General features: G+C 48.0%; 2 protein-coding genes across 10 annotated transcripts in view; both read right to left on the bottom strand.

Moving 5' to 3' along the window:
• The window catches only part of LOC116952595 (rho guanine nucleotide exchange factor 7-like), a 33534-nt gene extending 31578 nt beyond the window's left edge, over positions 1-1956 (bottom strand). For 3 of the 8 annotated variants that reach the window (XM_032972092.2, XM_032972099.2, XM_076074303.1), the window contains exon 1: positions 365-822. Coding sequence is in view for 1 of the 8 variants with exons in the window: in XM_032972082.2 (XP_032827973.1) it covers positions 1645-1852 (208 nt within the window). In the remaining 7 variants the exon portion in view is untranslated. Of the gene's footprint in view, positions 1-364; positions 823-1644 lie in introns of those variants that run through there. The other 5 variants (XM_032972090.2, XM_032972096.2, XM_032972102.2 and 2 more) reach the window with 4 other exon arrangements.
• A 1334-nt stretch (positions 1957-3290) lies between these two features.
• Positions 3291-18569, bottom strand: LOC116952608 (RNA binding motif protein, X-linked-like-1). Of its 2 annotated transcripts, none has more exons than XM_076074304.1 (10): positions 18355-18569; positions 14281-14404; positions 13851-13957; positions 13220-13322; positions 12805-12930; positions 12476-12584; positions 11699-11872; positions 11339-11439; positions 3960-10271; positions 3291-3534 (listed from the first exon to the last, which is right to left on the bottom strand). In XM_076074304.1, the coding sequence occupies exons 2-9, from the start codon at positions 14384-14386 to the stop codon at positions 9781-9783; spliced, it is 1317 nt and encodes a 438-aa protein (XP_075930419.1). In that variant the 5' UTR covers positions 14387-14404; positions 18355-18569; the 3' UTR covers positions 3291-3534; positions 3960-9780. The 2 variants fall into 2 exon arrangements, with proteins under 2 accessions (XP_075930419.1, XP_075930420.1); XM_076074305.1 differs by having other exon boundaries at positions 11750-11872.
• Positions 18570-20487: the final 1918 nt, after the last annotated feature.

The raw sequence follows: 20487 nt of genomic DNA, 5'->3' as shown, positions 1-20487 counted from the left end.
CGGCTCCCCTTACCCGTCCCTGTTCAAGCCCAGGATCAAGACCGCCACGTTTTCTTCTGCCTACGATTGCATCTACAGTCTATAGAATAAACACGCGAGCAGCGAAGCCGATACGCGCGGGCTAAACAACAACAAAAAAACCCCAACGCTGTGCGTGGAATGAATCTATCCAAGCCGGCGCACGCCTCTGTACCGCATTAAGCAGCGAATTACCACACGGGACACAGTCGAGAGTGAAGAGGGTCGTTGCGATGGTGATGATGATGGTGGTGGTAATATTGCGAGGGTCGTGATGGCGATAACAGCACGATGGTGAGAGAGAGAGAGGGTGGTGGTTGTTGTTGTTGTTAATGAAGTCGCTCACCCGGACCTGGCGAGAGGCGATTCCGTGGCCCGGTTTTGTTCTTTCTATTGTCTCTCCTCTCGGTTTTCCTCCCCTCTCCACCTCGTCTCTTCTCCACTAGCCACCTCTTCTACACTCGTCACCTTGCCTCTTCCCAACGCACCTTATCCCCTCCTCACTTCACCTCCTCGTCCTCTATATCCGACCTCTTTGTCACCTCTTTCTTTCCCCTGCTCACCTCTCTATCGTATGTTCTCACCTAATCTCTCTGCTCGTCACCTGCGCTCTCGTCACCTCGTCTCTCCCCACCTCGTAACTGCTCCCATTGTTTCTCCCCACCTCGTCTCACCTCACCTCGTCTCTCCTCACCTCGTCTCTCCTCACCTCGTCTCTCCTCACTTCGTCTCTCCTCACCTCGTCTCTCCTCACCTCGTCTCTCCCCACCCACTTTGTCTAACCCACCTCGTCTCCCCTCACTTCTCACCCACCTCGTCTCTCCTCACCTCTCCTCACCCACCTCGTCTCTCCTCACCCACCTCGTCTCTCCTCACCCACCCCGTCTCTCCTCACCCACCCCGTCTCGTCTCTCCTCACCTACCCCGTCTCTCCTCACCTCTCCTCACCCACCTCACCTCTCCTCACCCACCTCGTCTCACCTCACCCACCTCGTCTCACCTCACCCACCTCGTCTCTCCTCACCTCTCCTCACCCACCCCGTCTCTCCTCACCCACCTCGTCTCTCCTCACCCACCTCGCCTCTCCTCACCCACCTCGTCTCTCCTCACCCACCTCACCTCTCCTCACCCACCTCGTCTCTCCTCACCCACCTCGTCTCTCCTCACCCACCTCGTCTCACCTCACCTCTCCTCACCCACCTCGTCTCTCCTCACCCTCCTCACCTCTCCTCACACACCTCGTCTCTCCTCACCCTCACCTCTCCTCACCCACCTCGTCTCTCCTCACCCACCTCACCCACCTCGTCTCTCCTCACCCACCTCGTCTCTCCTCACCCACCTCGTCTCTCCTCATCCACCTCACCTCTCCTCACCCACCTCGTCTCACCTCACCTCTCCTCACTCACCTCACCTCTCCTCACCCACCTCGTCTCACCTCACCTCTCCTCTCCTCACCCACCTCGTTTCTCCTCACCCACCTCACCTCTCCTCACCCACCTCGTCTCTCCTCACCCACCTCGTCTCACCTCACCTCTCCTCACCCACCTCGTCTCTCCTCACCCACCTCACCTCTCCTCATCCTCCTCACCTCTCCTCATCCTCCTCACCTCTCCTCACCCACCTCACCTCTCCTCACCCACCTCGTCTCTCTCTCTTCCCCGGGAGTCGCCGTTGTTCGCGAGCTCTGGACGCCAGTCGGGTTCCGTTTCGCTGTCGTCAGATTCGCGCCTCCTGGCGCCCACGCGCGCTCGGCTCCGCATTCGCGTCCTCCACATTCACATTGCAGCGCCATGTGATGGCCGCTTATCCTGTCACCTAGCAACCAGTCACCCATCACCTAGCAACTAGCCACCCATCACATAGCAACCAGTTATCACACCTTGCAACTGTTATCCTAGCAACCCGTCACACTTATCACATGGCAACCATTGCCCCATCACCCAGCCAATCATCACTACTATTCAGTGGCCTAAAATATAAAATGTTTCGCTCCGGATGACCGCTGCAAAGTATAATGTATTTTTGATTTAGTGTGCTGATCTTAAAGGTGCATTGAAAAATTTGATACTCCCGACTGTTGTGGAGTGACTCATGCAGCCGGCTATGGCTGCAGGGTTTGGTGGTACAAGTTGTCGTTTATTGTGAAAATTCGGTCACAGTCCCTATGATCGCTGTTACATTGCATTTATGGCTTTATTTTTATTTCGAAAAGTTTTTTTTGGTTTGGCCATGTTTGTTGTAGTACGGAGTTAGACTGATGGCCTTAATCTAAATTGTCTTGTGGTTGTTGTTGTTTGACTTGCATCCCACTAGGATTTTTGCACAGCGTTGGTGTACGGTGCTTTTTCAGGAATATTTTGCTGTGTTTTTCCTGGATTTTCTGTTTGCACAGTCACATAGTCACTTTAAGATGTTTTCTTGTTCATGTTTTTGCTTGTTGCGGTTGCACCCGATTCAAGAGCCGAATGTCTCACAGGGCTATACCAAAATAAATGAAACTGAATGCAATAAATCACACAGCAAATAGCGACTGCATCACACAGTAGCCAATGATCAGGCACCCTAACACCTAGTCACCTCACCAGTGGCCACAAAGCAGCCATTCACACCGTCATACAGAGATCAAGTCACCCACCGCAAGGTAAAGCGATTCTCAAGCAAACAGCATGTGGATCGGGTCTTTAGATCTCCAGCGTTCGTGTCGATCGGATCGATAGGGCTGCAGCGTTAGTGCGGATCGGGTTTATAGGGATCCAGCTTTAGTGTGGATCGCGTCAATAGGGATCCAGCGTTAGTGTGGATCCGGTCAATTGGGCTTGAGTTTTGCTCTCCACTGCATCCCTGGGTAGCGCCTCTCCAGAGACAAGCTGACAAAATTACTGAGTTAGGACTAAACATTTTAATCGAAATTGTATTGTGATCAAACATCAACATAGGAATTTTGGCATTTTTGTACTCAGCATAAACAAATGGTGCTTTTTCTGGAAGATTTTATTGTTTTTGTAGGGGATGTTTAAATTTGAGTAAAATAAATTTTCAATGTATCTTGTAATTTTATTGTTCGTTGCGGTTGCACCCGAATCAAGAGCCGAATTGCTCAGGGTCATTCCAAATAAATGAAACTTGAAAAATGAAGCTGAACCATTGCACCCCCCTCGGCAATCCGTGGCTGTGACGAAAATTTCCCACACACGACGGCAGGCGACCTCGTGTCCGTTTAGCACGCCCAAACATCTTGCAAGTGCGATTGTACAAGGGCAACAACGACAACATGATATTTACAACCGTTTATTTGCACACAAACATTTTCTCAATCAATGTGGATGCATGGAGGACACGGGTATAACGTTTAACTTTTCGAGCCTAGTCGCTAGTTGACTCTGCGAGGAGCACAAGGGTAACAGCAGATGGTTATGAAGGAGTCTGCCACTCCGCCCTGTTCATGCGTCCCTCCGGAAGAAGAGGCAATTCCACCAGTTGATCCTGGGGCTGCGGTCCTTCAACTCTCCAAACATCCTGTAGCAGAAAACACAACCACTCACATGACCAATGAATGACATGTTCATTCTTACCAGACACTAGGCATGGGACAATTAACTCCTCCTTGGTGAGTGCACACATTAAAAGATTTGGCAACTCAATTTTATTCAAATGCTCATTCAGTGTTTACATCATAAACAATCAATGCTTGCATGCACAGTATACTACAGTATCTTGGGTGTAAGAATGTATTTAAATTGATGAACTGATGCAATGCTACACATTTGATGTGTATGCTTAAGTTTGTTCTGCCCCCGCACCTCCGATTAGCACGGTTGGATACGTACGGTGGGAAAGACATTAAACATACATATGTAGTGTTGCATATGCAACATTAACCAGGCAAAAATGAAAAGAGGTTGAGCTTCAAACTCAATGCACTGCAGTTTGACACCAATTACCTGTGTTGAGGCCAACCCTGCTTGTCAGCATCCATTGTTGCCCAAATTACATTTAATTCAAAAGGAATAATTTTCGGCATTTCAACCTGCAAAAGAACATCAAATTAACACTCAACAGCACTTCAAAGGCAATTAAGGCAAACCAATTATTATATTGTGCGCCACTCCAAATCTGGCCAATGTTGTCCGTTTGACCAAGCTACTTGTTGACATCGTTTGAGGTTACGGTCAACTTATCTAGTCACGGTCAATCCGCTGCTGGATATTTCCATTTACAAACAAAATCTGCCGTTTCATATCGACAAACCACGATTTTGTTATTACTAAACGCCCACATGTTACGATCACCTCCATGCCAATTCCCTCGATATGGTTTACAATTGAGCACAAATTACAGATGCGACACGGATGTTTTTTCGACGTCGCGCCGTTCACGGTGGGACTCAAGAGTGCTTTGCAATCATGCCACATCTCAGCACGATGGAAAGGGGAACCCCCCCCGTGGGCAAGCAGTCCCTGTGTGGCACAAAGGTGACTGAAGACACCTGGCCTGCAATTGGGCATGAGTTTTCTAGTCGGGTAGCAATGCTTGACAACATATAATCCAAATTGAGCAATAGAGTTTGGACCCAGTTTCCCCCATGTAGTCCTTATGAGGTTGTTGAGAAATGCTGTCCACCATTATGAACTAAAACAAAACGCTGGAATTAATCAAACAATTCCTTCAAGACATTCACAATGTATTTATTAACCAGGTCAACCATTTTTTCTAAAACCGCAAGCAAACCCACACTAGAAACATGCTTAAACATTTGTATTCCACTATATAAAGTGAATGCTAAAATCTAGATTAAATTTAACGCTTGACGCTCCTCGCAAACGGAACAAAATGCATGTGTTCATTTTAAAATCTATTCCAGCCCAGTCTTCGATAAGCTCTTGTATTCCTTACTTGCACATGTTGAAAGTTCAGTTATCGTTTGAATGCACGTTCCATTTTATCCATAAAATACTGTCCTTTAAAATTGTCTTCTTAATTCAAATCCTTTTGATACATCTTTACATTGTACCTAATTTTAGAACGTTAATTTGCACTTCATTGTTCACATTTGTTCTGACGTTTGAATTTGTTATGGCGTCCCTCGTCTATACCCAGGTCTCCATTGAAAACAAGTTTCATCTCTTCATCATTTTATTATCGCCTTCGTTGCAGCTATGTCACCTGTCACCTAATAAAATTATAATCTGAACAACCAATACTTGAAGAAACTGTCCATCAACTTTTAGGCAACCCACAATTTGTGGCTTAGGATAGCAAACCTACACTCAGCGAGACTGACAACAGCCTCTCGAGCAACAAAACGCTACCTGCAAATTACGCCACGTACCACAACGTGGTAGTAGTTGGTTCAGTTGATTCGTTTGACTTTGCAACTACTGTGGCACCGTATGAAGCCAGCTCCACAGCTCTGTTCTGTGCTTCAGCTCAACTTATCCCAGTTATAAGTTATCAATACTTAAGGTACCAGTAATGTATTTCTCCTGTGTAAGGTTATCGTAGATGCAGGTGACACCGACATTCAGGAATGGAACACTCAGAACAAGTCTTCCGATTTTGTGGTCAGGGGCACAATCTATTAAATCTGGTCAACTTTCTTCAGAATATTATTCAACATCAGTCATTCAGACAAACACAAGATTGAATCACAGACCACGAGTAGTTTCTTTGGAAGAATTCTAACTTGTATCACATTCTGTTCCACATCTTCATATGCAACACATTAATCTGTACCACAGCATCACTACTTGCAAACGACATTAGGCACTCAAGCTATGAAATTCCACCCATCTATTGCTTAGTCGTTCTTTGCAGCAGACATGCAGACACTTACTTTGGAGGGCTCAAGCCACGTCCGCGCAACCTCTGTTCGTTCTTGTCGTGTCAGTCGAGTCCAGCGTTTGCTGCTTCTCAAAGCGCCGGTTAGGTTGACTTGTGCGGCCAGGTAAGACGTGGAGGGCTACGCTCAACATCGGCCTCTTCTGCTCTGAAAATCAATGTCACTTTCCCGACTTCACCACATCGATGCTGGCGCCACATTGAAGACGGTCCACTGTTAGCATACCTCAAGATGGTTGAGGTTTCACTCCGGACGACAGCATAGGTATTGTGTGAGCGTTGAGTCGATCAGCCGTGTTGTTTGCAGCCGAGATGCCGATGTACACACGGCAGTAGATCTAAGCGTTGTTGGTATTGTCAACATTGACGGTTGTTCTCACAAGGTGTTTGGCAGCTCAACCTCTTCTTGTGACAAGGTGTAAAAAAAATATTTTAGTTGCAGCCATTCTCATGCTTTGAGGGACTCTTGATCCTATCGTCAGCAGCTTATGTAAGAATACAGTGGTTAACAATTTCGGGTGTTAAAATGAGAAGCAAGCAGAGCTGTAAGTAGTGCTGTTGATACCAATATTCCACTTAATGGAAAATTAACAATCACGTCAATTGTTAAATATGCAATAGAAATGTGTGATGCATCATTTAATTGCAAAATGACTTTTGTTTATTTCATCCTGGAGACATCCCATGAAGATTACTTATTGAGAGCCGGCAATAAGGGCCGATTTCAATTGTGCCTCACAACAGAGTGCCACAAGTGTGCCCAAGTCCCAGGTGTGCCACGGCAATGAAAGAGATTGAGAAGCACTGCGGGCTTACAGCACTCCCACTGAGATACATCCCCGCACAAATGGCACAGGGTGAACAGTCAGAGGTTTTTTTTTTAATTCGGCATAGGAAGTCGATCCCAGAATAATCTAATCCTGATTTCGTCAACATTTCAGTTTTGGGAATCTATTTGATTTTTGGAATGAAATAGAGTAGACTCCAATCCAAGATCATTCCAAATCTTGGAACCAAAAATGTGTCCTCTTCCCTTTTGGAACTTGGAAGACCGTCAAGATTCGACAACTGATGCAGCGCTGGCGTAGAAATCCGTGTGCGCGAGAGGGGGACACTAGTGCTGCGTGAGAGAATGGCGTTATGGACATTTGGAGCTCATCTCAAAGAGATACTCACGACTAAAGGCCAAGCAGCCAGCCTTCCCATACTACAACCTGTAGTTCAAGGAGAATGTATTGTGTGCGTTGGTATAAAAATCGTCCTTGTTGCGTGAATGATTATTTATTGGTTAGGTTTTTTTTAAGTTGTGTGAATTGCTATTATTCATTGGCTAGTTTTTAATGCAGTTATTTGTGATTATTGATTTTAATATTTTTAGTTTTAGACTGGATTAATTATAAAGGTGCTAGCAGTAAGAGGTTGGCTGTATCGATAATACAGCACCGGAACCTTATTCATGTGCAGCCCTCATCAGGCTCGATTCAAAGGGAGAAGCAGTGGCAAAAAATCGACTTTTTGGACCAATCATACACCTGCCGTAGCCAATTGCCATCACGATGACAGAGGGTCACGTTTCCCGGCACATTCTTAAATTAGACAGGACTACACGCCATCAGCGATATCAAGTGCGCATTGCAGCACGCATCAGGTGCCTATGGACAACTATGCGAGTAGACTGACAAGAGAGAAACCATTTCCTTGGAACCCTTGCACACACACACGCGCGATATTTTGCTCTTGCTCGACATGACCTAAGTGCACTCTTGAGTTGCATTCATATTGCAGCCAGGTGGCTCAGAGGAAGAGTGGGTGGCTTCCAACGTGAAGGCTTGCGAGTTCCTGGTTGCAGATTGACTTGGCCCTTAATCTCTCCAGGATCAAATCAGTATTACTTTGTGGGGAAGACAACAGTGGTTGTCCCCTAAGGATTGAATGACCCGTCATATGAACGTGGAATTTACACCACTAATTCTGCAGGGCTGTAAAACAGGTGAGCATCATCTCAATTCTCATTTATAGGAACTCACCGCCTCTTGTTGACTGCAGAGCACATTTGTGTTCTATTTCATATTATTCAACACATGGATCTCTAAGTTTGCAGTGATGCCAGGCAGCGCTTTCAGATGCTGGACCACTTGTCTTAAAGGTGTCTAACTTGCACAGCCTGCTGCACCAAGCACCACTCTAGTAAATCTTCGTGCGGCGATATCATTGGAAAAACATTCAATTGTGTTTTTTTCATGAATTCCATTCGTATAAATCACAAGGTGCACAATTAGAGCCTCTTTCCAGGTTGTCGTTTCCCTATTTCAAAGGTTGTTCAGAATTCCAATACTCGGTGGTTTTGAGTCGCTCAAGAATGTGTTTGTAATGAGCGTTTTCACACTTCCGTCATTTCTTTTTCTTTGAATATTGAGAAATGTAATCAAATGCCGTTAAAAATAAATTGTTTGTGAGAATGTGACATTCATCTAAATACCTTGTTTTGATAGATTTTAATTTGGGAATCTTTTGTCTTGAAAATTACAATTGAGAAATTAACTTTAACATGCTTAGTGGTGTCAGTGTACGGCTGTGATGAGCAGGACTTGCCTACATGCCACTCCAGAAAAATGTGAATGTATAAAAAAACGTTTAGGTGTGCAGGTTTTCAGCTGCCAGCAATTGCTAAGTCTGCATTAAATATCATGTCAACGACGTGCTTTACAAGGGAGGCGTTTTGTGAAACGTTGTTGTCAGGAGCTTCGAGTTGCGAGGATCGCGGTCCCCTTTCCCATCGAGCCCCCTGTTCACGCGACGCTTCATGTCGCGTTATCTTCACCGTGCGCGAGGAGCCCCGACTACATTGTTATTGCAATTCCCTCCACTCAGGTGCCCAAAAAACAAGCTGCCCAGCAGAGATTCCACTTGAGACGACACGGCTCGGTGTCCGGAGGCACCGCTGTCGTATCGGAGGTTTTCACACGTTTGATTTTCCGCAACACAAATTAGACTCTTCAGCATCTTTGAAATTATCGACCATCCTGTTACATATCAATCAATCACGGGTTCTTCTGTTATCATCAGATTCAGGTAATTTTAATGTCGAGGCGGTTTATTTTCGGGTTTCAGCGTTTTAGTTTGCACACCTCATTTTTGTCGTTACAATCACTCCAGGGAACTGCTTAGAAGACTGAACCCCCTTCACAGTTAACCAATGCAAACCCTGCAAGACTGTCTGCATTGAATCGGTGGAGCTGTCAATTTCACGTTGTGCATTTCATGCCAACTTTGCAGGTGGTCCAGCTCGGTTGTGGGACGCTTATATCCCGGTACCATGGTACAGACTGCAGCATCCGACTGGGCCCATTTCAAGGATTTTTCAGCACAATTTCAGATTGTTGGATGGTGAAAGGGACTTGAGGCTTCCAGACTGTCATGATTCACTTTTCACGATAATCACAGCTTAGCTTTAAGCATATTTATTGAGCTTTTAAAAGAAACCAACAAAATACAAATTCTCAATGAAGCAGTTTCGAACAACGATCGTCACAAATGTCTAGATTGGGAGTGTGCCTGCTCCAATCTTTAAAAAATAAAATAACAAATTCTGTCATTAGCATTATGAATTAAAGTTGTCCGTTTCATATCTCCCAATGTCAACTGTATCTCAATATGCCAAATGTTTCACAGGAGGAAACGCTGCAAAATTGGATTTTTTTTCTTCAAAAACAGTAAGTACACGATTTTAAAAGGGCCAAACCAAACTGAGGCAAATGCATTCTTAACATCGAGGGGGCTCTGTAAAAACTCTGAAAAGTGTAGGATCAGTAGGGAGTGCTGGGACGGCACAAATAGCGGATGGTTGCCAAAAAGTTCAGACGTTGGTGGGATTACTAACACGACACCTGACAGCGAGCGCCAACTCCTCGCTAAAATCTTAAATCAGTATCGGTTGCGGCCCTCCCCACGGTGTTCGGAGACTCTAGGGGGCCCTCGGCTGGAGCCGGAGTAAATGTCACGGGGGGGCGCGCCGGCGTACACGTCGCGCGGCGGGGGGCCGCGGGCCGATCCACCGTACGCGTCGCGAGGCGCTCCACGGTACGCGGATGAGGCACCATAAGAATCTCGGGGTGGCGGGACGCCGCCACCGCCGCCAAACGAATCGCGTGGGGGGCCGCGGGAAGAGCTTCCATACGAGTCGCGGGGGGCATAGCTTCTTTCGATGGGGGGAGGCGGGGGTCCCCGCTCGGCGCGCCCCATCCTATCTCCGCTACGACCCAGGCCGTATCCGTCGTTGGTGGCGCGCCCGCCAGGGTATTCGCGGGTGCTCCCGGGCGCATAGGGGTCACGCGAGCTAGGGCCGTAATCGTCGTATCGGCCGCCCCCGCCACTGCCGCCCCCGTAAGAGGGAGGCGGGCCTCCCCGCGAGCTTCCTGTGGGGTCAACCGTCAGGTCACAGCAATGATTCACTTGCACTGCACGGGCGCTTGCCCTCGCACCGCTCACTGAAACATTAAAGCATCACTTCAGAATTCAGCTTGACATCAGCACAGATCCCAGGTGGTCATCACTCTTCCAATTTGTCGTTTGCTGGACATTGTAAGGTATACAAGGAGATACTTGGGATAAAGTGAATAGGGTTGGCTTCATGGACATTTTTTTCAGAGGTCATCTCATTATCGCCAGGTATGGCTCTTTCATTCATTAGGTGGTTTCCAAATTCCATTTCCATTGTGCGTATTTTTCTTTGGTGCAGCATTTTCAATTTTTTTCCTCCACAATTAAACCTGTTTATCGCACACAGCTCATAGATTACTCTTAATTGCCAGAATCATCCACTTATGTTCTCTTGACTAAAAGCAGAGGGGTGCTCCCCACATCGTCATCTTCACAAGTTTCATCGGCATTTTTGGTCAACACGTTAAGAAAATTTAACACAGGTACGTTCAGAGGCATTGTTGGTTTGTTGCATTTTTTCACTACAACCCCAATGTCTGTAAAGTGTTGGAATGTTTTTTTACAGACTGAATATTCTCTTTATATGCTATGACAGCCATTGCATGTAAACCAGCATGTTCACACCTGGCAATTAGCTTGGACGTTCGTGGCACTATTTTCTTTGAGTGCTATGATGAACTCGTCGGCACTTTGCACGTTGAACATTTGTTTCAATTGTTGATACGTGGCTTGTGAGATTGCCTGGTCGGTCAAATCAGTGGTTTTGGATGGCTGCCTTTAAGCTCACAAGGCCCGAAGACTTAACAGCCGTTGCCATTGTTGTTTAATTCACCCAGATGAATTGCAGGATTTGCTGGGGTAATTTTCATTTTCAAGTTTTTACTCGTCGGCTTCAAATTAATTTGCAAGGCCCAACCCAAAGTTTCGAGGTATCGAATATTTCATATTATGTCTTCAATTATCTTCACAAGAGTTTCAGTTTCGTTCAACAGTTCGGCACATCAGCATAAACGCAACCCGGCCGTCCCTGCACAAGGCTTACCGTAACCCGCATAGCCGTCGCGGTAGGAGCCAGCGCCTGGCCGCTCGCCAGGATATTCGCGCATGTGGTCTCGGCCACCGCTGCCGTAGATGTCTCGCTCCCTGGGATGTCAGAGCACACAATGTCACCACTCCCACGGCATAACGGTACAAGTGTGTGTGGACTAGTATTTCATAGAACAATTCAGCAAGTGCATTGCTACACTGTGGCCCACACAGCACAAAGTGTTTGTTACTTGTACTGTCCACAATGATGCCAGTAAGTAGTTTGTGTTGTGCAATGGCACCGATCAGCGATGCCAGCAGTGATTTGCACTTCACAGCAGTCGCAATTAGGCGGCTCCTTAATTCTCAAGTTAACCTGGATGCAGGCCCTGGCGAGCGGGAAGTGCGGAGGGAGCCTGGGTCGTACCCGTACGCGCGCGAGCTGGGCCCGTGGTAGTCGTCGCGGCCCGGGGGCGGGCGGTACTCCTTGGGAGGGGGCGGGGGGTAGTCTCGCCCGTCACGCGAGCCCCCGTAGTCTCGGCGTGCGTAGCTGTGCACACACACGGACCCCGCTTAGACACGGGTGGAAGCAGCGGCAACTGCCAACGAGTGATCTCTACTTTGCTTTCGTGTTGTGAATGGCCGATTTTAGCGCACACATCATAATAAATAAAGATTACAATAAAATTCCACTCCTGAGTGCATCTATGCAAAAGATGGCGACTTAAAACGGCCGCCACCAACGGACCAAATTTGAACGATCCGGATGGTTCTAATGTTCGTGCGTGCCAAACGGTTCAATCATTATGAAAAATGTACTGGATTTCATTATGTGTAACTTTGGGATTCATAAACGATTCCTGTAATCGATTCACGACCCTACTTCAATTCACAAACGTGACGTCAAGGGTTGGTGGATCACTTCCAAACCCGTTGGACTCGAAGGTAACCAGGAGATGGCAGTAAAGCATGTGGGCTTGTGAAGCTGTCGATGAAGAACTTTGAGAGTTATCCTCTGGCCTGCAGCTTTCTTCAGGTATTCTGGATTCCAACATGCACAATATGCCTTTAAAAAGTGGTCAGCAAGGTCTTCGGTTTTTATTATAAGGAAACATTCCTCCCCTGTGAGTGTGGTGTGGACGCGTGCACCCACTTGTCTTTGCTACTGTAGTATTCATCCCTGGGCACGTAGTCATCTCGCCGCGGCATCATCTCTCTGCGCGGAGGCCCACCGTAGCCATCCATGTCGCGTGGGCCCGGCCCTGAAACGAGTCGTGGCCCCGTCTTGTTACGTACGTACGCAGAACTTCTTTCATGCCGTACGTTGCCAACCGCGCTAACCGGGAGGTGCGAATTAAACTGCCCCGAGAACATCCGTCCCCAGCCATAGCACATCTTCACACGGTGCCAACATCTCTACTTCCATTACAAATCGCCACCGCCGCGCTCACACGCGCACGAACGAGGGCAGCAGGGCGTTACCTCTGAAGCCTCCGCGGCCGCCACCACGGGGAGGTCCACCAGCCATGGTCATCGGCCGTTTGGCAGGAGGCCCGTCCCCCCGATCCAGGGGTCCACGCTTCATGGGGGGCCCTCTGGTGGAGCCACCTGCACGAGGCAAGCGTAATTGCGTTCAGGGCGGTGGGCACCGTGACGAAGAAATCGAGAACAGTACACAAACATGAGTGAACATGAAATGAAAATAAATTCCTGTAATTAAAGTTGTCTCAGATAAATAACCTTTTTTAAACCATTCTTGTTCATAGTAAATTCAGTTGGAGAAACATGGAAATGGATTTGGAGCGATTCCTGTACTTCAGTGCGACAGAAAGTACTGCTTAGTACACGGTTAGTGGTGGGAACACCACAAACTGGGCAGGACACTCAGTGGTCGTACCTCTGGGGGGCCCGCGGGAGAAGCCGTAGCGGCCTCCGCCCGGGAAGCTCTCAAACGATGGCTTGGTGGCCTGGTCCACTCGCATCGCGCGCCCTTCCAGCACCTGCAGCCACACCCATGCCACCTTTACTGCATCAACAACCTCAGGGAACCAAGCTCAAGAGATCAGAAACATTTGCTTAAAAAGCACAACTCAAACAGCTGACAGAGGGGCAAGCCACTGCTCACACATTCAGTATCGTTTTTTCTCTCCAAATCGGACTAAATGCGTGCGAGTGCTGCTCGCAAGTACCGAGCATAATGTTGATACGGTTGTTTAGAGTCAGACTGAGGCAAGTTGGTTCAGTGGTTAGAGAATGGCTTGCAATAAGCAGGTTGTAAATACATATTATGGTTGGGAGTTGACTCAACCCATCATCTGGGAGGGATTGATCGAATGATTATACCGCTTTGTGGGAAGTGAACAGTAGTCTCCAATTGGAGAGATCTCCGCCGTAGGAATTTTACACCACTACCTCAAAAAATGCAAACAGGAGAAGAGCACCGCCTCAATGCTCATCCGAGCAGGAACTTACTTAACACGTTTAACTGAAGCGAGGGGTGATGATATCGTTCCCATGCGTCCCCCTACCTTTCCATTGGCGTCTCTCTCAGCTTCCTTGGCATCTTCCGGGTTGGCGAAGGTGACGAATGCAAACCCCCGAGACAAATTCGTCTCGCGGTCCTTCATCAGCAGAACTGAGCGAAAGACAACGGGAGCAGAGATAGCAAGGTTCACCCTCGGTTGTGTACACACCATGAATGTGTTGTCACAAAAGTGAGGTTTGCTACAAAGTTATTTTTGTAAGTGAATCAACTTTGTATACAGATTAATTGCTTAATATAACAGTAAATGCAAAAATAATTGAAGAGGGTCCATTAGAGATGGGTCTTTGCATGATCACTCAGGCATGTCTTCAAAATTACATTCCAGTGGAGAATGAAGGTACCACAAGCAAAACTTTACTTCAACAGAATTATTAAACTACTTAAGTGTTCATCCGTGCTGGGTGTAATACTACCGTCTGCAACTCTTCCATATTTGGAGAAGGTCGCTTCCAAAGCCTTCTCGGTGGTGTCAATGTTCAGGCCTCCAACAAAGAGCTTTCCTGGATCTGCCTCCCCCATTCCTGGTTTTTTGAAAGCCTAGAGATGAGCAGCACACAGCAGGGACGCAGGGAAGTGTTACTCAAGCATGCGTTCGCAACACTGAACAAAGTACTTTGTTCAAATATTTCACTTGGCTAATATCTTGTGGCAGCGCATCTAATTTTCAGGGGTGTCCAGGGTATTGACACATACTAAACACGTAATAATACGTATTTTACATGTGTAGTGGGTTTCACAGAGGCGTACACTCGAACTTGGAGGCAACACGTTTATTCTTAATACAACGGGGTAACCATATAACCACTTGACGGGATAACAATAGAGTGGTAACCACCATGCGTAACTACATAACCACTCGACGGGATAATGACTTAGGGTGGTGACCACAACGGTTCGCTACGTAACCACTCAACGGGATAACGATATACTCGGACCAGGTCAGCTAACTCCCTGCCTGGTCCAAGATGCCGTGCGCGAGGCCCGAAGACGTAGCCGGTGGATTCCATTCCAAGAGACTGCCAGCCAAGATCGCTCTTGGGACTTGGCCTTAATGGGCTGCAGCATGGCCAGGCTCCACCCTTGGCCACGCACCCTTGCAGATCCTTCTCGGAGACTCTGGGCTCACATCACGTGTCCCTCTCACCTCCTCTTTGGCCCTCGTTACTACCTCATCTGGTCACGTGCCTTCTCGGGTTCACCCAGACTACCATGTCCTCACCCGACCTCTCTCTCGCTATCACCCGAACTATGCCCCCTAGAGGCCCTTCCGTTCCGTACTCATCCTGGTGCTTCAGACTCCACACCTCCAGTACCGCCCTTCTCTAGGTACTGGCACTACACCACAGAGACACTATACACGGCACTGCACATGTAATGCATACACAGCAAGGTATTTATACAATGAATATGACACCAAGTTACACAAATGCATATGGTGCACATTGCCGGTACATACTGAACGAGTTCAAGCTGTAGCAGTTATAGATGTAGTGCGCATGAGAGATTTCAATACATTGAGACTGGGGGCACATTTGAGTCTCTGGAAGATCCTTCCACCTGTGTCTCAGCAAGTGTGCCTGTTGAGCTTTATACTATACGGATACTTAAATTGTTATGATTTGGGGAATGGACACATTTATTTAACACAAAGGCTTTCGAGACCAATATCATCCATAATATAGGTTTTTTTGGTGAGATCGCGTAAACATAAATGTGGCGTTAAAACCACCACCAACCGACACAGCAAATTAGTAAAGTAGTAAGGTTTGTCATGTAAACAGACCATGCAAATTCGTTACTAGTACAGCACACTGGTGGTATTGGAGCGGCAGAATGTAAATGTTGTAGATTTGATCTCTTATGGACACATTTATTGTTGGTTTAATATGTTAGTCATTGAGTTAAGCAAGAGCGGTCAATCCCATATCTTGCGCTGAAGGGTCCCTGTTCTCGGGGTCAAGGATAACCCAGGACTCCTCCCCAGGAGCGTCAAAAGTCTTGTAACACGCAGTTCTCTGCGGCCAGGTTCACATTCAGCATGGAGCCCAGCACGGTGAATCTGAAATTCATCAGATGAACTACTCCAATGAATATTACGAGACGACTTGTAATCATAACGACATTCATGACCTACGGGACCTGGTGGCTCGGCAGTAGAGTAATAGCTCGCAATTGGAAGGTTGTGTGTTAAAATCCGGGTTGGGGGGAGACTCATCCCATCATCCCACAGGGGTCAATAACATAAGTTTCACTTTGTAGGCAAGAAATGACGGACTTGCCCCTGTCATAGGAAATTATCACCACTATTTCAGGGCTGTAAATAGAAAATGATAAATCAATTCTCATTGGAGAAGGAAATAATTGACGTTTTTCGACGAAAAATACAAACACATTCATGCGGAGTGGGCTGGTAGGAAATTTTGAAGTAATTCTGAAGTAATGATGTACGGATATTTAAGACAAATTTGTTAGGGTCGTGCGCAGAAGAAAGCAAAATGAAAAGTGAGCAGAATTATAAAACGACGCCAGAAAGTGCACTGTAAAAGAGGTCGCACCAGAAAGTGCAGTGTATAATCGCCTGTCTCCTGTGAATTAATTCCGGTTGGGCTTCCAGTCCACTACGTTTCCTACCAGTATAATTCTAGCGCTAATAATGACCCAAATTAAGTGTTCAAGATGAGAACTCAAGACACCAGAAGACAGTACACGTTAGTCCAATTTACACTCTTGCGTGACCAGGCTTAACATATCCTGTAACGAAAGTTGACTCGAACTTTTAAAAATCGTTTGCAGAAAAAACTGTTACAAAACCTAAGATTAAAGAAACCCTTGACCACGATAATGGCCCCTACCCTAACGATGACGCAAGAATGACCCCAATCTTTCACAAAGCCGGCAATTCGGGAAGCACGTGCCACTGTCCCCATCCCTGCGCTCGCTAATGAGGTAATGAGGTTGAGAAAATAGGCGGTAATGAGTTAACGAGACGCGTGGTCACTAAGTTGACGAGGGATAACGAGTCAATGAGGTAAGGAGTTTTATAAGGCTAACGAGGACGTAACGAGATTGAGTAGCGACGTAACAATGGTGGTGTAACGTGCAACGCCATTAAGGAGCGACGTTGTAGCGAGGTAACGCGACGGGAGCGAGAATTTAACGAGGTAACGAAGTAACGCGATTACTGAGCGAGGTCAGATTACTGAGCGAGGCGGCAACTAAGTAACGTGATTACTGAGCGAGGTAACGAGATGACCGAGGCAACGTGATAAATGAGCGAAGTAACGTGATTGCCGATGTAACGCGACTGAGCGAGGTAACGAAGTAACGTGATAGCTAAGCGAGAAGGTAACGAGGTTGGGGGTGGCGACGTTGCACTTGTGGAGACGCTGCTGATGGGTAACGCGGGCGCCTCGCGACGTATGGACGCGACACAAACCCAACCCGAGACCGCACACCCCGTGACGAGGTGGCGAGCTTCTCTCTTTGTGACGAGCCTCTCGCTCCATCTCTCCTTGACAAACCTCTCCATCTCTCCTTAACGAGGTGGCGAGCCTCTCTATCTCTACTTGACGAGGTGGCGAGCCTCTCGCTCCATCTCTCCTTGACAAACCTCTCTATCTCTCCTTGACGAGGTGGCGAGCCTCTCGCTCCATCTCTCCTTGACAACCCTCTCTATCTCTCCTTGACGAGGTGGCGAGGCTCTCTATCTCTCCTTGACGAGGTGGCGAGGCTCTCTATCTCTCCTTGACGAGCCTCTCGCTCCATCTCTCCTTGACAACCCTCTCTCTCCTTGACGAGGTTTTTGTTTATTGTAGTACGGAGTTAAGACTGATGGCCTTAATCTAAGTTTTCTTGTTGTTGTTTGACTTGCATCCCACTGGGATATTTTGCACACAGCGTTGGTGTACGGTGCTTTTTCAGGAATATTTTGATGTTTTTTCCTGGATTTTCTGTTTGCACAGTCACTTTAACATGTTTCCTTGTTCATGTTTTTGTTTTTTTGTTTGCTGCTGTTGGACCCGATTCAAGAGCCGAATGGCTCACGGGGCTATACCAAATAAATGGAACTATGAAAACTGAGGTGGCGAGCCTCTCTATCTCTCCTTTACGAGGTGGCGAGCTTCTCTTTGTGCCTATGTGGCGAGCCTCTCGCTCTATCTCTCCTTAACGAGGTGGCGAGCCTCTCGCTCTATCTCTCCTTAACGAGGTGGCGAGCCTCTCGCTCTATCTCTCCTTAACGAGGTGGCGAGCTTCTCTCTTTGTGCCGATGTGGCGAGCCTCTCGCTCTCTCTCCTTAACGAGGTGGGCGAGCCCCTCTCGCTCTATCTCTCCTTAACGAGGTGGCGAGCCTCTCGCTCTATCCCTCCTTAACGAGGTGGCGAGCCCCTCTCCGTGACGAGGAGATGGAGGCCGCCCGCTCCTTTTGACACCCAACAACAAAATGGCGCCTTGCCGAGTCGGCCTCCGCACGCTCGTCCCCCTCTCACCTCTCACAGCAGAAGCCGTCGCCCGAGCCCAGCGCGACGCAGCGGCACCGCTTCGCTTCTGGCTGGCGGAGGAGTGACGGTGGCCGACGACGACGAGGTGGTGGTGGCGGCGGCCAGTTAACGAGGTGAGAAGAGACGACGAGAGACGCGCACCCTCCTGGCCCTTTCGTCGCCTCGCGGGGTGGGAGGCGGGAAAAGCGCGCAATGTATTGTGGGGAGCGATGACGACATCCAGAATCGATCCAAGCGTAGAAAATGTTTAAAATCGATCCCAAATCCAATCGATTTTTGGATCCCTGCAGTCACGAAAACTTCAAATCGAGATTGATTATTGGCTTCCTCTTGTTGCTCGGGGAGCGACCGATTCGCTGTCCATGGTGCCGGCTCCGTCAGCGATGTTGCTGCTGTTTAAAATACGGGGGCATCGAGGCATTTGGTGGGGGGGGGGGGGGGGGAGAATTCCACGTTCCTATGGTGGGGCGAGTCTCACCATAGGACAAACCTTGTTGACTTTTCTAGATTTAAATCTTTCGTGACTGCTAGGATCCATACTCTTTGGTTCTATTGGGTAAAGTCACGTAGGTGAAAATAAAGTAACAAAAAATCACGACGTTTCGGCCACAACACAGCTTAAAGGTCGTGATCTAAGCGTGGCTTTTCTCACTCCAGCGCTGTCCTCCAGACAGTCTCGTCCCTTGTTGACTTCCCAAAATCGTACTTATTTTAGCCACCTCCAGAGAGAGGGATGATACTTGTGTAGTGATTGTGCTTGTCACTGTATGGTGCCGAGGCTTGGGAAGCCACGGCCAGTAGTGTGGTGTCATTACGGGCAGCCCGGGTTACGGGATGTAGTACCAGCCCTAGCGGGGCTTGGGTTAGCGCTGGTTAGCGCAGAGGGACCGCGTGCAGTGTTACCTTGGGGCATGATACGCTGGTTGACCTGCTGTCACGTGACCGGATGATAGTGGAGGGGGGCCACCGGTGGACGGCGGCCGTGGGGCGGTCACGTGGTCCAAAGGAGCTCTCGGGAACCTTCGAGAAGGAGCCCGAGAGACCTGGAAGGTGGGCGGGGCGGAGGGCGGAGGGCGGAGCCAGCCCCGGGGGGCATATAACGAGGGCCCCGTGAGGAGCTTGAGGTTCTTCGTGTGCTGGTGTTTAGAAGATCTACGTCGGGGAGAAGAAGTCTCAAGCCACGCGGTCCGGGACCCCGTTTGTGGTCCAGACCGGGATAGTGAAACGTGTCTAGTTCTGCCGTAGCGTGGTTAGATGGGCATTCGAGACCCGAGTGTAGATCGTGTTGTGTTGCGTGTTAATGTGTAATAAAGTGTTGTTCCCAAGATAACGTCTGCGACTCAGTTGGGCTAACTACACTTGAGTTTAATTTGAAAATGTTTTAGTGATTTATCTTCCCGATCCTGTGCATTGCACTCCTATTGGGTTTCTGTATTTGTTGTTGTAACGTTCCCACGATCCCCTACTGGACATTTGTGAAAAAAATTGCTTTATAGCTCATTGGATTCCTCCTGCAGTATGTTATATTCATATAACGCCTTTATCCAATGCGCTTTACAATGTTTAGGAGTGGCACAATGAGGGTAGCTAAAGGTGATACGGTAAATAGGGATAAAGTATGGGGAGGGATGTTAGTGGGTACGGGAATTATGGGGGTGCTGAGGGATGGAGGGAAGTCTGGGCCAGGGCACTAGCGGAGCCAGTGGGGGGGGGGGGGTGGCACGTGCCCCCTCAATGATCCGATCGAAATCCCTAATTTCGATCGGATCATTTGGGTTTATTAGTAATACATCGGCATTTTGCGACCCCTACTGCTACTGTGTAGCATATTATTACTTGCCAGGGACTGTATGAGATGATAGGATAATAGTCTGAGTCTATAATTGGCAATAAGTAACGGCAAAGCAGTTATACGTGATTCAGAATTGTGCGCAGTTGCGTATACAGTACACGACTTCCCTGAAGGCATTCATCTTCAGCGAGCGTGATGCCGATCACATAACGCGGTTCAAATTCGACCCTCGATCGATGACTGCGCCATCGCCGCACACGCCTCGAATAAAAAGCAAGGGACAAGTCCTTACTAACAACTCCTATCATTTTTCATTGCTGGAGGGGTTG

The sequence above is a fragment of the Petromyzon marinus genome, chromosome 47, assembly GCF_048934315.1.
Source record: "Petromyzon marinus isolate PM22_M1 ecotype Great Lakes invasive population chromosome 47, UKy_Petmar_22M1.pri1.0, whole genome shotgun sequence".
NCBI lineage: Eukaryota > Metazoa > Chordata > Hyperoartia > Petromyzontiformes > Petromyzontidae > Petromyzon > Petromyzon marinus.
Note: the sequence above shows the minus strand (reverse complement) of the source record. Positions and strands in the feature narration are given on the sequence as shown.

Excerpts from the sequence above, each read along its gene's own strand:
- LOC116952608 (XM_076074304.1), bottom strand. The coding sequence starts at position 14,386 with ATGGGGGAGGCAGATCCAGGAAAGCTCTTTGTTGGAGGCCTGAACATT. Across the intron at positions 11,873-12,475 it reads TACTACAGTAGCAAAGACAA|CTACGCACGCCGAGACTACG; the intron begins GTGGGTGCACGC and ends GTGTGTGCACAG. Across the intron at positions 10,272-11,338 it reads CGACGGCTATGCGGGTTACG|GAAGCTCGCGGGGAGGCCCG; the intron begins GTAAGCCTTGTG and ends TTGACCCCACAG.